Source organism: Poecile atricapillus, chromosome 3, assembly GCF_030490865.1.
Source record: "Poecile atricapillus isolate bPoeAtr1 chromosome 3, bPoeAtr1.hap1, whole genome shotgun sequence".
Classification (NCBI taxonomy): Eukaryota; Metazoa; Chordata; class Aves; order Passeriformes; family Paridae; genus Poecile; species Poecile atricapillus.
The window spans coordinates 115,043,619-115,060,689 of record NC_081251.1 but is presented as its reverse complement, the minus strand read 5'-3'; the positions used below and the strand labels follow the sequence as shown (position 1 = coordinate 115,060,689).

The 17,071-nt window shown below is 42.2% G+C and overlaps 1 protein-coding gene across 2 annotated transcripts in view; it reads right to left on the bottom strand.

Moving 5' to 3' along the window:
- Positions 1 to 367: 367 nt before the first annotated feature.
- Positions 368 to 17,071, bottom strand: part of EFEMP1 (EGF containing fibulin extracellular matrix protein 1) — a 45,639-nt gene continuing 28,935 nt past the window's right edge. For both annotated transcript variants that reach the window (XM_058834961.1, XM_058834962.1), the window contains exons 5-11: positions 12,614 to 12,736; positions 9,092 to 9,211; positions 6,824 to 6,943; positions 5,317 to 5,436; positions 3,770 to 3,893; positions 3,453 to 3,648; positions 368 to 1,591 (exon numbers count right to left, since the gene is read on the bottom strand). In XM_058834961.1, coding sequence (XP_058690944.1) covers positions 1,433 to 1,591; positions 3,453 to 3,648; positions 3,770 to 3,893; positions 5,317 to 5,436; positions 6,824 to 6,943; positions 9,092 to 9,211; positions 12,614 to 12,736 — 962 coding nt within the window. In that variant the 3' untranslated portion in view covers positions 368 to 1,432. The remainder of the gene's footprint in view (positions 1,592 to 3,452; positions 3,649 to 3,769; positions 3,894 to 5,316; positions 5,437 to 6,823; positions 6,944 to 9,091; positions 9,212 to 12,613; positions 12,737 to 17,071) is intronic.

Genomic DNA, 17,071 nt, shown 5'->3' with positions numbered 1-17,071 from the left:
GATTTTGGCAGAGGAAATGTTTGCTTAAAGCCACAAATGACTTCCTGAAGGAATGATTGTTGGATAATGGGGTCCTGCTCCACACTCTGCCCGGGCACGGGGGATGTGTCGCCCTCAACCACTGTGGTTGTGGCCTGCTCCGAGTTTTGTTCTGGAGCGAGCTTTTGCTGTCAGTAAAACTAAATCTCAGTAGGCAGCAGGCTTGTCCTTCTACAGAGGAACTGTGTTTTTCATCTTCCAAGAACTCATCCTGTACAGGCTGAGATCTGGACCCCTCTGACCGCTGAGACCTCAACACGGCTTTGCCAACTCCCACAGTACGTGACAATAAGGGCAGTAGTAACAAACCACCTCAAAATAGACCAAATACAATATGGTAAGAGATCTTTATTAAAAATTTTGTACATCAAAGGATTAACTACTACATTTTAAACAAGAAATAAGATTTTACATATTACAAAAGATGTTATTAGTTCTTGAATTAGAAATAAATTTTATGAACACTGTACATGATACATCTGAGTTGTAAGAGCAAGAACAGGACCGAGTGCCTGAAAATGATATAACTTAATAAGGAAATGCACTCAACTCTTAGTGTACAATACAATATTTCTGGAAAAATAGTATGTTAACTTCAGTCTGAAAATGCTGCATCCCTCTGAGCAGTAACTGCCAACAGTGTTCTTATGGACATTTGTGCCCTGCCTGGTGAGTTCCCATTTGGAGTTTTTCTTTGTTGGAGACATTTTCTTCTTATGGTCTCTTTCTCTTGGAGAGAGCATTATGTTATTCCATGGTATGGTTAACACAATCTGCATACAAAAATGTGATGCAAAGCATTTCTCACAATGTCACTTTACCTCCAACCCAGATTAGAAAAACCAGCTGTGATAGCACATAAATGTCTACAGAAATAGATTTTTATTTACTGTTACCTTTTGTTACAAAGTAGTTAAAAATAAGAAATATATTTTAGCTTATCAGATAACCATTACTTTGTGTATCATTCGTACTACGTAATTTTTTTCTTTTTTGAGATTCAGTGTAGCTGCATTAGAATTTAAAATAAAAACAAAACAGAAGATCACTTATAAATTGCATGACCTCTTTGGCTAGGAAGGGTGTGTGAAGTTTTACAGGATAGCATGAACGTACAGTTCTCATATAAAAGCATAGTATGTATCTAGTCCAAGGAAGGTAATAAAAAAAAAAGATTTAAATCTTTATACAGAAAGTGACAATGCCCCTGTTATACTATGGAACACATCTACTAATCTGGAATTACAGGTGTAATGTGTGAATAAGAGATATCAACTTACTAAACAAATTCTTTTAAAAAAGAGAGCAAAATCTATAAATAACAATAGTAAGTGCTTTCTTTCCGACGCTGTTCTTTGGCTGCTGCGAGCCCCGCCGGGGGTTCGTGCGAACACTAGAAGGCGTAGGGTCCCACGATGATGGTTAACCTCAGCACCGAGCTCGTGCGGTAATTCAGGCTGTTCACCGTCAGCATCTCCAGGTCCACGATGTGCTCCCTGGGCCCTGACAGCGACTTCACCAGCACCAGCATCGCGCTCACCGCGCTGGTTTGCTGCAACAACAACAACAAACACGGCAAAGCCCGGCTCAGTCCAAGCCACGGCAGCTCCCGGCGGTGTCCGTGCTGCTGCGGCACCGCTCCGGGCAGGGCTCTATCTCCATGGGCAAGGGGGCTTTTAACACTTGCACAGGGCCCTGACTAATCTCACACCTGGCTGTGCTGCAGGGAAAACTCCACCTGACTGAGGCCCAGAGGAATAAACTGCGCTGCAAAATCTGTTCCTGGTTATGCTGCCTCCCCAGAGGATGTGGGAAGTGGTAATCTATCCCAGGATGGTCTTTGTTTTAACCCCATCTACCAGCTTTTAGAATAGAGAATAAGTAAAACAAGAGCCCTAATGTCTTTAACAGTGAGGTAGTTTGTTCTGTGGAGGGAAACTCCAAAACTGTCTTGTGGCTCATGCTCCAGAAGTTGTGCTGTCCTTGTAAACGCTGAGAAATTTTGTTACCTGTGTGTGCCTGTTGCTATCCCCATCTTGTTCTGCTTCAGAGCTCTTTTCCCACTCTGGGGTTATGCTGTTGATTTGTCAAACAGCTTTGTCTTTTCCAGATGATGATAAAAGGGTCGACTCCATCTTTCCCTTCACCTACTACAGATATTTTCTCCCTGTGTCACGTCAGCTGGGTGCACAGATGAATCCAATCCATCTGCTGCATCCAGGAGCCAGCTCAGCATTTTACTACAACAGTAGGAATGATTTCCAAGTAAGCTTTTGTTTACCACAGTCCCCTGGCAGGAATAAACACGTGCTTCCTTTTTTAAGGCCTGAGATTTCTTGTTGGGTGGCAGCAGGAGATGGGAATTGTTACTCCAAGGGTCAATTTGAGGGCCACACTGGGGTCTTACCCAAGTGGGACCTGCAGTGATCTTTTTATTTTAGGCAAATAGCTGTTGGTATTTTGGGGGAAATTAGGGGGTGATCCAGTGATGCACTGTGATCCAGTGCTTTCCCCTGGATTTGTTACATCACAACAAATGATAATATGAATGGGTAGTTCCCTGTTCCCACCTTGGGTAAACATGGTCCAAATGGCAATGCCATATTGTGGTACACTTGTTGGATGCACTGTTAAAAGCCCATAATCTCCTGATTTGAAGGAAAATAATTAAACATTGAAACTTCCCAATTACTATACTTCTGATAGATTTTTGTGCTGAATTTGTTTTACTGAGTATAAAGCCATATATGAAGGAAAAAGGATTTCCCAGGAATTTGTAAATATGATAGGGGTTCAAGAAAAATGAGATTTCTTCCCCAAACAAACCTTAAAAAGCAGTTCTGGACACTCCCATTCATGTGTATCTACTTGGATGTATCCCACTAACAGGAAATACTGCTATCCCAAGTATTTTGAACTTCCTTGGTTTTTACCATGGGGAAATAAAGATTTAATTATGTCCCAACATAAAACCACTGTAAGTTGGCCTGAACTTAGCTTGGGATGGGGCACAGATTTCTAGAATGCTGTTATTGATTTCTTCTTTTACAAAATGAGACATATAATTAAGGTAATTGTACAGGGAGTCTTTCTATAATTGTATCCTATACAGATTTATCTGAGGTGTTGGTACAGAGAGGGGAAGGCAGGGAGTTATTTTGTGTGAATCTGACACAGGTGTCCCAGGATTGCAAAATATTCCTGAGTTCAAAGAAACAGTTGCAGTCCCAGTTTAGGATTTTCAGGTAGGAAAGTAAAAGGCTTGTTAAAAACCGGAAGCCAAGCACACTTAGTAAGGGAGCACCAAAAAGCTGCTGAACTTTGAGGTGTCGTGGTGGCCTTTTGGGGACATTTGGGGTTGTCACAAGGATGGGGCAGTGTGGGGGCAGGGTCTGAGTGCCCCCAATACTCACCCTCAGGTAGAACTCTCCGTTCTCATTGCCAGATTTGATCCTGAAGGTGTTGATGGTATTGGGGTAGATGGTGGTGGCCTGGATCTGGAAGATGTCGGAGGGCACGGTCCGGTCGGAGCGGATGCTCATGTACTTGTACACCACCGAGTAGGGCAGCTCCCGGCAAATGGCGTTGGACACCGGGCACACGCAGCGGCTGCCACACAAACAGGGGTAAGAGCACAGGAAAAGACATTAAAATACAATTTTCTGGTTCATTCCATCTTGTCCACTCTTGAGGATGAGCCTAAAACCACAAGATTTCATTTTTCCCTTACTTCTCTGAGGTAAGGATGTAGGGCTCTTGACAAGGATTTCTGGGGTAACAACGGAACCCTCCATGGTAATTCCAGCAGATTTCGTCCTCTCTGCATTCATTAGTGGTCTCACACTCATTTATATCTAGGAGGAAGGAGGAGGGACTGTGTCAAAGCAAAGGTACTACAAAAAAAATTGCTTGTCTGTAGAATCACCTTTCCATGTTCTTGTCTTGTTTTCTGGGACCTGGCTACAAAGGGTTTCTCTATGCAGAAGTGGAATAAACTTGCTTATTGGGTGTTAAGCAAGACTGAATGTTTTTAGCTGACTGGAGATGCACATTAATCATTTATAATGCAACTGTGGAAATGCTGTCAAGTTTATAATTAGCAAAGAATGATTTTACAGCAGAAGGTGTCCTGGAGACAGAGGAAAAAGGTCTTGAGGAAGAATTGTGATTACCTGCCTTTTGCAGCTTCTCAGTTACTATAACCTGGGTTTCATGGTCTGAAGTGCTTCATTAATGGCTACATTTTAACCAAAATAGCTTTAGAAGGAACAGTGACAACTTGTTTATTGTGCAAAGCAGAGCTGCTTCTTTTGCCTGGGAAAAGAGCCCTGAAGGGAGGTGGTGACTGAGCTTTGCACTGTATTGATGCTGTGTGTCCTGTCAGTGCCAGAGCCCCACTGTCTACCCACACAGTCTCCGAAATTTCACACAGGCACAGAAAGGCTTTATCCAAATGTAATCTCTTGGAAGGCACAAACTGGTTTTTAGATGATTAAATCAACTATCCTGCAATGCTCAGTGTTAGCTGCTGCTCTTCAGAGGAGAAAGAAGTTAATCAGGATTTTGTAAGACAAAATAGCGATAAAGATGAGTTATTTTCTCATGTTTTCTTCCCCTGATTATTACACCTCTTTATTTCTAAAAATACACACTGATAAATCAGGTTCTGCGTTCACTTAATATATTTTTCTGCAATATTCTCTAATGAGATGCAGAGAATTTTAGCACCACTGAGAAAAAAACACAAACTTGAAAATGCTGGCATTTGGTGGCACCTGGCCAGAACATTTATTTTTCTACACAAAAATTATCTAAGCTGCTGAAGGCTTGCAATTTTTTTTCTCTTGTTATCAGAAGAAACATATCTTTAATTTCTACTGTGACTGGATTTAGGACTATCTCTAAAAAGAAACATGATATAAAGCCATGTTTCATGTAAAAAATGACCTGGGTTTATTCAGGGATGTGTATCTCAAATTTAGAGCCACTACCTTGACATCCAAGTTTTACCTGTGGGTTGCAAAAACTGAAATTTTGTCCTAGGAATCCAAAAGACTTTGAGTCTGAGCTCAAATTCAAACAAGATTAGAAGATATATAATGAATCATCAGGTGCTTTATCAACATATCTTCTGCTATCAGCACTGTAATGCTGATATGTAATGTATGAATGTAATGTCATGCAATACAAGCATTTAGCTAGCAATCACTCTTAGCCTTGCCTGAAGTGGTGGAAATAATAAAGCAGGGCTGAGCCTGCCAAGGGGAGGGCGCTTACCTTGGCATGTCCTGCCTCCTACTACCTGGTATCCTTCGGGGCACACACAGGAGAACTTCCCTGGCTCGTTGACACACTGGTACTGACACAGGTAACTTGAGGTTCTGCATTCGTCAGTGTCTGCAGGGAGAAAAAGAGCTTTGTGTTCTTGGCTTTTCAAATTTACCTTGTTACAGAACTACATATAATAGCTAAATGTTTGGGAGGGAAAAAATATCTAAAAAGAATTACCCAAAACCTGAAATGTGCTGCTTAACACCTTGAGAATGGAAGGGTGAGCTCTAGTGGGATTTTGTTACTAATCCTCCAAAAGAAGTTTGGGTTTGAGGAAGCAGAAGCTAAATAAGACTTCAGAGCAGGTTTGGGAAAATAACTCTTGAAATTGTGTATACTTGCAGCATTCCAAAATGTGATGACTTTGAGGAAAAAACCCACAGCTGTGAGATTAGTTAGTAAGGCAAAAATGTTGCCTTTGTACTTGTGCCCTGTGCTCACGGAAGTAGCTCTCTGGGAAAGAGGGAAAGGTCTTTTTTTCCCTTCTAATAATAATCAGTGGATACCATTCTCCTGCTTTTCTCTCCTCGTGTATCCATCAGTCCCTGGTGAAGGAAGCCTGGTGTGAAACAGGACTGAACAGTGTATGCCATCATCAGGAAATGAATTTAAACCCGTCAAGAGGAGGGGTTGGCTTGGAAAGCACAGAGCTCCCTCCTCCTACCTCTGAGCTGAGCCCAGCTCTTGGGCTGGGCTCAGGGATGTCCTTGGAGGCTGCATACTTGCTGTTCCCTGTTCTGTTCAAATAGGATTAGCTTAAACAGCTTGGCTTAGCCGAGGGAGCATCTGTAACAGCTCTTGCAGCTCTCTGGGGAGGGCAGTGCTAGGGACCTCTCTGCCTCCAGGGCTGGTAGAAAGGATGTGGGCTCTAAGGGTGAGGTCATCATGTGTCCAAAAGGAGATTAGGGCACTCCTGTGGAGCCTCTGGCAGAGGAAATAAAGTGTTGATTGTACAGTCAGCAGGAGACACGCTGTTGGTGTACACAGGCTGCAAAGCACCTCAAAAGCACACTTGTCGCTCCCTTACAATCAGAAACTGGAGGTTTTGTTTTCAGAGGAGCCTAACAACACACAAAATTGCCCTTGTTTGTGGTGTGCATTCCTTTCCGATTCATTTAATAGTCGTCAGCGTTAGACCACCCACAATTCCAGGGAGTTTGTGCAATCAGGGTTCAGAAACCTTTCTTCCCTCTTGGGATCTGAAGTGCAGCAATCTCTGTCCTGTTTTGCCCTTGCTATCGGGAGACCTATTCCTACCTGTACCTGAAAGCAGCTGCAGCTACTGAGGTGTGAATTAGCCCCCTTTGTACCATAAAAAAGAAATATCTTAAGGCTTTTGGCTACAAACTCTACCCACACAGTGTCTCCAATTCTGTCCCTTTCTGTTCACAGAAAGGCTTCTGGGAAAACAAACAAAAAAAATTGCTTTTCCAAGACACAAAACAAGGCTCACCTTCACAGTTGATTCTGTCACTGCTTAGCTCAAAGCCTGGATTACATTGGCAGATGAAAGAACCCAGGATATTGTAGCACTGCTGTGCACATGGGTTGTTGGCATCACATTCGTTTATGTCTGAAAGGAAAAATTAGATATCTATCTTGTGTAGGTGGTAATTAGGCTTGGTGGATTAGTCCTTAGGCTGGGCCTGTTGCTCAGCAGAAGCTCAGTTGGCTCTCTCAATGTAGATCTGCAGTCACTGGAGCAATGTTAGACCTGTGCTTTACATTCTATGTAAAAAGTATTTTTCCAGGAATGAGAGTTATTCTAATGTGTGATGAATTCTCCCAAAAATGTTTAATGTGGCTATTAAACTCCACATTCCAGCGCCTTTTTTTCAGGTATGAGATGCCAAGTCTCTATAAATAATTGATATAAAGAACACATACTGATAAGACCTCTCAGCATGCAGTGGTTAAGATTTATTTGAGCTATTTATTACTCTGAAAATTTGTTCTTTTAAATTCCATTGCAATTATAACATGAGCCTCTGAGGCCAGTAGAGTTGTGCAGAGCTCTAAGGCCTAGACCATATTGGGGGAAGGTATTTTTCTGTGCTACATTTTCCATGGTGTTGCCCATCCCAAGAACGTTTTGAGGACACTGGTATGAGAAGAGAAGCAATTTTTAATGGGAAGTTTATATAAGTCTAATCACCTCTGGAATCTATAGCTCTTGTTTGGCACAGACTGTTGATTAACTGCTGCTCCTGTCAGTCTGTAGATTTCAGTGTTTTCCCTTGTATTTCCCTCCTGTTTTCCATTCATATTTGTGTTTATCAGATATCTCCATGAGTAGAGAGCTGTGCTTGGAAAAAAACCTTTGAGTGCATGGCTTATAAATGTCAGCAACACTGTAAATTTACAGATGTACACCTAAAAACTGACAAAGCTGAGGCACTCAGAAAAATCACACCAATGAGGAGGATATGTGTTCTCTGCATAATGAACCTCCTAGGCCTGGAAATGAATGATAATAGGAGAAAACTCATCACAAAGTCTTTTTCTTCCTCTGATTTCATTTCTGGCAGCAGTGGAAAGGATGTACATTATTCCTCCTCCAATACTACCAGGAGGAATAATTTAGGTGGCCAAAGCCCCAGTTGTGTTTGTTTTCCAATAAATACTGACCCATTTTCAATACAGGCAGAAGTTGTGACACAAATGTAATGGCTACAGCTGTCAAGTGTTGCTGTGGCAGATGTGATAATTCACCTTGATGCAGCAGCCACTCATTTCTTAATCTCCTCCTTAAGCTTTCCTCCCTTTTGCCTGGTAGAAATGTGCCTGGTGAGGCTGGAAAGCCAGGGAACTGGTGCTTGGTGAAGTGCTAAAGGATTCACCTTCCATTGGAGCCATGGAAAGGGACAAGTAAGTGACCTTTGTCACTGTTGTGTCCAAGGGCAATTTAAAAAGTCCTATTATTTGGTGAGAACCAAGCAATTCCACTCTCACTTTAGAGCTGTATGGTGAGCTCAGGGGCTTGGTGAGGTTTGGCAATGCTTGGAAGGGATGGTGGAAGCTGGAAAACACAGCCTGATTTTTATATATATATATTCATATAAATAATGATTTTATATACACAAATAACATCTATGAAGAACTGAACATCTCTATTAGCAGTCTCTTGATTTTACAGCCATTCTCTCTGTGCTTCTGCAGACAGAGTTACCTTTTATCATTACTCTCATCCTTCTAGAACAGATATTATGATTTCAAACTTGACATCAGTCTTAAAGGTTTTACTGTGCAGCTTCCCTTAGTGTTTTACTTCTGAGAGCAGCATCACAGCTGGAAGGTTCCTCTTAGTAACCCTTATTTCAATTTTTAACTTTTTTTAGCTATTCAAATGTGACCTAAAAACTCTCTTTCCCATGTGCTGAGGGTAATTACCCTTAACTGCACAGGTATAATATGGATTCCCTTGATTCCCAGTTCTGACCTTTGTGTGAACTGGGAATATCATCAGAAAAGCCAATAGTAAAGCAGAACCGAAAGAATAATTAAATCTAGGATTAAATACCGAATATAAGGCTTTAGATATTCCTTGGAAATCTACACCAACAAAATAACATGCGCTCAAGAAAGCCCTAAATTTTTCTCCAACCCTCCTGCAATTCTCAGATCACTGGCGGAGGAGCCTCTCGGTGCGGCCTTTTTCCGGCTGTTGTTTATTTCCTGTCCTGGCGTGCCGGTGGCTGGGGGAGTGCTGAGGATTCCTTACCCACGCAGGTGTGGTTGTTGGATGCCAGCTGGAAGCCAGCGTTGCACTGGCAGTAGTAGGAGCCGGGGGTGTTGACGCAGCGGTGGTGGCAGTACGGCGGCAGGGTGCACTCGTCGATGTCTGCGGCACCAAAAGACACCGGTTAGTTCTCATGGAAGCGCAGCGCTTCCCTGCTGCGCTCTCCTGGCTGGAGAAAGTTAATTGCACTTGATTAAGGGCAGGAGGAAAGCTTATGTGGGTTGGGGTCTGCTTCCATGGATATTACAAGATACACTTGAACTTTTCCTCTAAGTGACTATTTTGTAACAAGCTTTTATGCTCCTTGTCTTCACTGTGCATTCCAACTTTATTTTATTGACTCAGTCCTGCAGTAGTGCTTGGTCTGGTTTATTTTGTGCAGGTAGAACTCAGTGTTTTGTTCAGCTTTCCCTGATCCCTTGGGATCAGACACGGCGCTGACCAACACAGCCAGTGTGTCCTGGAGCTGACTTTCCCAAACACTCACATGCAGCACTCCTGGCACGTACTGAATCTTTTCAGCTCCGTTAGGAGCAGTCCAGCTTTTCTGTGCAAGTACAGGGGAATGGCAAGGATAGAGAATTAACGGGCCTGAAAAGGAAACAGGTGGCTGTGCTTCCACAGGGATCCCCAGACCCTGTCCTGCTGCTCAAGGGTTTCCCATTGCTCCCATTCCCCTGGCTGCCTGTCCTGGATATCTTCCCAGCCAGCAGCACCACACCTGGCTGTGCACCTCGGGCACTGAGAGCCTTCCACAACCTCTCCTTGCAGGTCAGGTGCTTTTGAGGTGGAGCAGTCTGCCTTTCCAAGAGTCAGCATTCCTGGTGTGCATCGGAGCAGGGCTTTCACCTGCCAGCCACACAAAACGTGCACCAGCCCATTCCCTTACCCCTCTGCATTTTAAAAGGCTTCCCTGTATCCTGGGGGAGAGAGTGGCTCTGCTTTTGCCTGGAAAACACGTTTTATTATTCCATTATCGTGTGTGTGTAGTGGCTGCCTTGAATGTGGCCCGCTGGAGCTTGGTGAAGAAATCCAGCACCGTGCTCCAGGCTTGTACACAATGGGACATTTCAAAGGATCAACACTCACACAAATCAGACCAGTATTCACTGGAACAAAGAAAGGCACTTCCCACATCCATGCCAGATCTTGACTTTCCTACCTCCAGCTGTTTCCACCATAGATGTGTTTAAAAAGAGGCCAAGACTTTTTTTTAATAATGAGGAAAGTGTTTGTTTTAATATCAAGTGAAAAAATAATCTTTACAAGTTAACCCTTTCTTGATCAAATTTTAGGCTGAACTTAATGGAGTGTTTTGGATGATTCTGAATGAAAAGGCTTATGCTGGAAAATTCCTGGCTATCCATACAGCAGCAATTGTCACTGTAACTCATGTTGCAGAGAGAAATTTGGAAGTGGAAATGGAATAAATTAAGGAGGCACAGTAGATTTCCATCCTTGACTTTTACAGAACTAAGCTTTTATAAGTAACTTTTTTTTTTAAAAAAAGGCATATGAGCAATGCTTTTGTACATTTATACACATAAATGCTTTCAGGATCTGGCTCTTATGCAGTGGGAATTTTCCTTGTGGGATTAGGCACATCAGCTCTGGGCAGATCTAAGGGCTGAGATTCATCTGATCAATTGGGCCAAATCTCTTTGAAGTGATGCTGGAAAACAATTCATTCTCTCTGCAGTCATGCATTTGAGAAAAGACTCATTTGGCAATATGTGAATAAGCAAATTTAAAAAAAAATCAGAAAAAAGTCAGAAATTGTTAGTGAATTTAGATTAAAATCAACCAATTGTTAAAAATGTGGGTTTTTTCTCCCTCTACCTTCAAGCCAAAATAGTCTGGAAAAATTTCTTTCAAATTTGAGAAACATTTCCTCCCATATGGAGAACCTCTATCAAGATCTGGCCCCAAGAACATTTTCTGGCTAAGCTGTTATAAAATCCCCAAAGACAGGCTTTATTCTGAAATGCTGACAGTACTAACTGTTGGGATGTACTTGTAATTTAGGTCAGTGTGTAATATGTAACACAGGTGTTATTCTTGGTTTTGGCCTAAGTAGGAGAAGGGAAATTTCACTTTCCAGACATCTTCATGGATAGATTTAGATGCATAAATGTGCTCACATTTAGGTATAAGGGTCTATGACTCTCATTTCTTCTCAGTTCTTGTCCTGTTTGCAGTGAGAGTTTCATTTAGGACCATGGGTCTTGAGATCAGAAGTGCTGTTGCATGGCAGTAATATAATTTACCTGCTATATAAAAAATCTAAATAAACCTCAGATATTAAAAAGATAAATGCATTACCTTCCAAAATTATTCCTCTACCTACATTCCAAATTAGTCATCCTACTCCTGCACAGAGAACTGAGAAAAATCAGATACACCAGTTTACACCAGTTTGACAGTGCAGGTCCTGATCTATGTCTCTTAGGAAAAAGATAAGAATTTTTGAGTTTATTTCTGTAGCCCCTGGATTGGAATCCTGAAGAAAGAGCCGTGCCCAGAAATTGAAGTTATTCTAGGTGTGTACTAAAATCTCCTCAGTTTCTTACCTATGGCCTTAGCAAGGCTTTGTGAAGAGATTAAAAATGAAAATCCTAACATTCTTACACTCTTTGAAATGCAAGATCCCTGAAAGAGGAAATACCCTTGAGTTCTGTTGGGGGGGGAAAAACCCCAACCCCAAATCCTTTCCTCCTAAGCTTCGTAAAACCAGTGCAGTGCCTTAGCAGAGGCTGTCTTGAATATCACCTCCTGATGTGTAGATGTGACTCTCTTCCTTCAGAGTTGTTTTTATTATCTGACAAACCCAAGGCTTAAGGCTGGAGTGCCTCTAGAAGCAATTTATCCATTGAAATGGTGATGAAAGAGGTGTGAAATGCAACCTGAAGGAACTGGGGATGGCACTTTGTGATGTCCCCACCTGAGGATGTGACAGGAGAGATGCAGTGTTTGCCCTGCACTTGGATTTAATTCCATGCTGTGCTTGCATGGCTCCCAAGGCTGCCAACAGCTTATCTTGGCACGGAGAATAAAGCCTGGTGCGTTTTAGAGGCTGCAGCTCCCCTGTACCTGCATTCAGAGTTTCCATCTCTTTGATTTGTGCTCATAAAGCCGAGTCCTGGAGCGGGGCTGGGGGCAGGGGTGCTGTGTGCCATGGAGCTGGAGCTGAATCTCAGGGGAAAGATGTGCTTTGCTGCCATCGTGGCAATATCTGGGACACTGGGCAATGCCCCAACACAAACAATCACACAATGGGAACTATTAGCAAAACTCAGCTTGTGAACTCCAAGTGTTGATTATCCTTAAAATAGCTCTTCATCCCATGTTTTAGTGATTAATTGCTGTGGTAAAGTGACTATTCCATTGTGTTCCAAAGTGAGACAGCTGTTTCACACCACACATACCCATCTGCTTTATGACCAACATGAAGTTTGCAACTGTAGATAATGAAAGAAAAACCACTGAATGGAAAGCAACACTTACCAACACACTGGTCCCCTCGTTTCTGGTAGCCTGGAGGGCACTGGCAGCTGAAGGACCCTCTTAAATTGACACACACTTGGTCGGCTCTACAATTGTGGGTTCCAGTTGCACATTCATCTATATCTTTATAGAAAAGAAAACAAGTGCAATGTTAGTCATTAAATTTATTTCAAATATTTAGCCCTTGGAAAAATGTTTTATGTATCTCCAAGCTTGCTATAAGTGCAGGCAGAAAAGTTCAAATGCACTTCCAAGATGTCATCTCAACACTTGCAGCTATCAGAAATCTGGTAACATTTTAATTCTCATACACTGCCTTTGTAGATCTCTTCAGATATGGTTATTTTAAACATTTGTTTCTCAAATACCATTAATATTTTGTACTTGTCAGTCTAGAATTTTCTGTAAACTTCTTGCAGCTACATCATATTTGAATCATTTGTCTCTTTTGTTTTGCTTTGGTTTTTTTCCCACACTGGTTGGATGTTTCATGCTGAATTACTCCAGAAAATTTCAGCAAATGTAGTTCAGTTCTTTCTCAAGAAGGAGAGGAGTTAGAAATATGTTGTTTTGCTGGTCCTAAAAGGACTCTGCTGCTCTCTTGCATGGTTTTTGTGCTCCATGCTTTGGACTTGGAACCTGGTCTGTGGTGGCCTTCTCATCAGGAAGAGATCTGCCTCTTGTCATTCCCATGAAAATTCCCCTAATTCAGTCAATCTGTTCAAGTCTCTGGAAACAGTTTACGTATGTTTGTATTTGCACAGAACAGCTAAAACTGCAAGTTCTAGCCCGATACTTTCCAGAGTAATTCAGGCAGCTTTTAGTTTGTGCTCAATGCAGGTTTATACAAGTATGAAAACAGCGTTTTCATTTTGCCTGCTCATTATGACTGCTGGAGGTACTTAATTATAATTAAACTGCATGTGCTGACAAATGAATTACAATTTGCTTTCTCATCTGAACATCCAAAACGTTGGAGAGCTTTTTATTGTAACATGACACAGTACAGTGAGATGACTTTTTAATTTTGGCATCGTACACAATTTGGAGACTCTAGGCTGAATAAACAAATTCCTTAAAACTTATGATCTCTAGTTTACAAATCTCAGCTGACCTCTCTATTTGTATAGGCACTGGGGATGTTAGAACATCACCAGTGGCAGATTCTGGGTGGTGCTTTGGAAAAAATGATGGATTCTTTCTCATAACAAATGAAAACAATTTTGACCACAAGATTCAATAAAAAATAAACCATCAACAGTTTGAATTAATTCTCAACGTTTACCCTTTCCCCAAATATCCAAATATTTTACATACATCTTCCCTTCATTTGCTGGGGAAGCTAAAGGCCTTTTATGCTCTCTGTATTTCTGCACAGTGTCAGTGCTGAAGCTGCTGTGCTGGTGCAGGATTTGCTGAGCTCACTGTTGTGTCCTGACACTGAAAAGCACATTCCCAGGTATGAAGACTTTGGGGGACTACAACTGGCTACCTCTTGCCACCCCAACATCAGGCAGCTCAAGGCAAGTCTTTGCAAGGACCTCGTGAGCTTTGTACTCCTGGTTCCTAAAAGAGCTGGAAATAAAATACTTGTACAATTCCAATCCTTTTTGTTGCAGGCTGTGCTGGAACAAAGAAAGTTTATTTGATCTTTAGGAGCTTTGTATATGAGTAAACATGAGTTGCCTTTTAAGATGGATTAGTTAAAATGTATTGAATAATAAGCTACTCCAGCTAAAATGGTTCATAGCTTTACTTTTGTACTCGTGGTCTTTGGCTGTTCCTGATGGTAAGTTCAGCTGGACAGAAAACCAATTATTCCCAATTATTGCCTGCTTGCTGCCTCCCCATCTGGAAACCCTTGGAGGGTTTGATGTTCTGCTCAAGATCTGGGTTTGTAAAAGGTGGGGAGTGAGGGTGGGCAGGAGAGCAGCCTTCCCTAGGTTGCCATGCCAGGAGAGGGTCTGCTCCCACCTCTACCTGTGCTGGTAGAGCAAGGCCTAAAGTTTGTGTTTGAGGGGAAATCCAGTGGGAGGAGAACAGCAGGCACCTGCAAAGGTTTCAGTGCTGGCATCTCGGGTCCTGCAGTAGTTACAGATGTGTCCTGCCCTTGGGACTGATACAGGGGTGAGGAAGTGAGTGAAGATTTCTGTGCTGAAAGCAGTGCCAAATGTGGATTGTGTTGGTGCAATCCCAGAGCAGCCCAGCCCTCGTGGAGTATGGGAAGCAGCACTGGTGGATTTAGCGGTGATGCTGCAGCTCTGCCTGTGAGCGAGGCCAGAGAGGAGGCTCCAGCTCTTGGCACTCAATGTGACCCAGATCACTATCCATTACAGAAACAGTCTGTTTCCTGACTGTCCAGAGAGTTTCTGGAGAAATAGAGGTGTGGGAGTCATCAGAAGGAAACATCAGCAACACTGGAGTTTCCTTGGCACGTGGCCGAGCGGCTCCGTTTCTCTCTGAGGTGGTGGAGGCAGAGTTGTTTATTTACCAGTGCACACCTTCTTCTCTGCCCACGGGAAATGGCACCATCCTCCACTGGGGACTGGGGATTGATTTGGGATTCCCACCATGTGTTTGTGGCTCTTGTGTAGGTAGATTGTCTATCTGCAGTTCTTCAGGGTCTGACCAAACTCAAGTTTCCTGATTGTTTTCCCAGTTATGTCCCCCCTGTAGTGAAATCATTCATGCCCAGGTCTTCATTCCATTATTTATAAGGACTTATTTTTCCAGTTGAAATCAGACTTTTCCAGTCCATGAGATATCTCAATTTACCATGACTCTCTCAGTGCCCTCTGACCTGACAGTGATTTTGAGGTTCCAGCAAGTACTACTTTTAGTCAGTATCAAATATGGGAATGAGATGGGAGTTATATGAAGCACATATTCTTCCTTGAATTCTACCACCTCATTCCATTTGGTGTTCCTAGACAGAATCCCTAGGCTTAAATGTGAACAGTAAATGAGGAATTGGGAATTCAAACTTTTGGTTTCTGCCTGGTGCAGACCCCCATGGCCATGGTGGTCTCTGAGAAGACACTGTGGGGCAAGGGTGTGATACAGGAACATCACAGAGCTCACCAGCTCTAATCCTGAGAGCAAAAGAAATTTATCTGACCTTTCCTCTCTAGCATGAATGTTTAATAATCTGTTACGTGCATGTGTATTTATAATAATTAAAAAAAATTAAAACAAGGCTCTCCACTGCACACACTTGTCCCTCTGGGGAGAGGGTGAGAGAACAAACATGTGACAGATGTTTGTCATGTTGCTTAATGCACTACTGGAAAGCACTCAAGATACCACAGTGATGAGTGCAGTATAAGAAACAGATCTAGAAAGAAAATATGGGGCTTTTACAAGCTCATTCTTGAGCATCTTTCCTCTACATCCTCTTTTCCAAATTTGGTGTCATCATGATAAAGTTCATCTCCAGAACTGTTCCAGCAGCTCATTCCATAGCTGAGGCTTCTGCCTTAAGCAAATACCTTGCCTGATAAGAAAACACCTGAAAACACTCCCAAATCATTCCTCATCAGCTTTGTTTAAAGTTCATTTCTAGATATTGCACAAGCATTTGTTTGTCCAGGTAAGCCATATAAACTGTACTAATAACTAGTAATGAAAGTGATCTGCTCTTTCTTTTTTTCTTTACGTCTTCTAATATCACAACATTTCTAAATGTTGTGCTGTTTACTATGCATAAACATGGGCTGTAAGTTTGTATTAGGTAGTTAAAAAGCCTGAATGGTGTTTGATTAGTGATGCACGCAACCTGTGAAACACAGATTTGTTCTTAAACTCTCTGTCTCTGAGTCAATGATGTTGCTCAGATTTTTATTCCCAGTTTTCCTCTGGACAGTTACATCCTGTGTAAATGGAAAATTCCTTTGAAATGGTTTGGGTGTCTGTAACAATCCTTTTGTAGATCAATCTGATTTGAAAATGGAGCTGGGTTACCTTCAGTGTCCTGATCATTGTAATAACTGAACTCAGGTAATTATGCAGTCTTTCAGTAGGCCACTCAAAGTCAAACTTAGTAAGGGATTTATTTGTACTTTGATTAGGAAAAAAATTTGCAATATTGGTTTGGCTTGAGTACTTTAATTTCCCTCTGGTGCTTGTAAGTGTTAAATCCAGAATACTGCACTGAAAGGATGTGACAAAGCACAGAATTCAGGTTCTCTGAACACTTTGAATTCAGAGCCATTAAGCATGATGACAGAGTCTTCAATCTCACTCTGTTTTTCCTGCAGTTGTGCTTGGTCAAACCTTGCTGTGCCCAGATTGGGTTGGGTGGTGTGGGCCTCTGTCAAGTTGCTGTATGAAATCTTTAATTTAGAGACAAGGTCAGAGTCTAAGGAGAAGCGGGGCAGAAACACAACAATCAAGGACACCATGTCTCAAATGACATGTGAGCTCCACTGCTCTTTCAGAAATGTGGATGGAAGTCCTCAA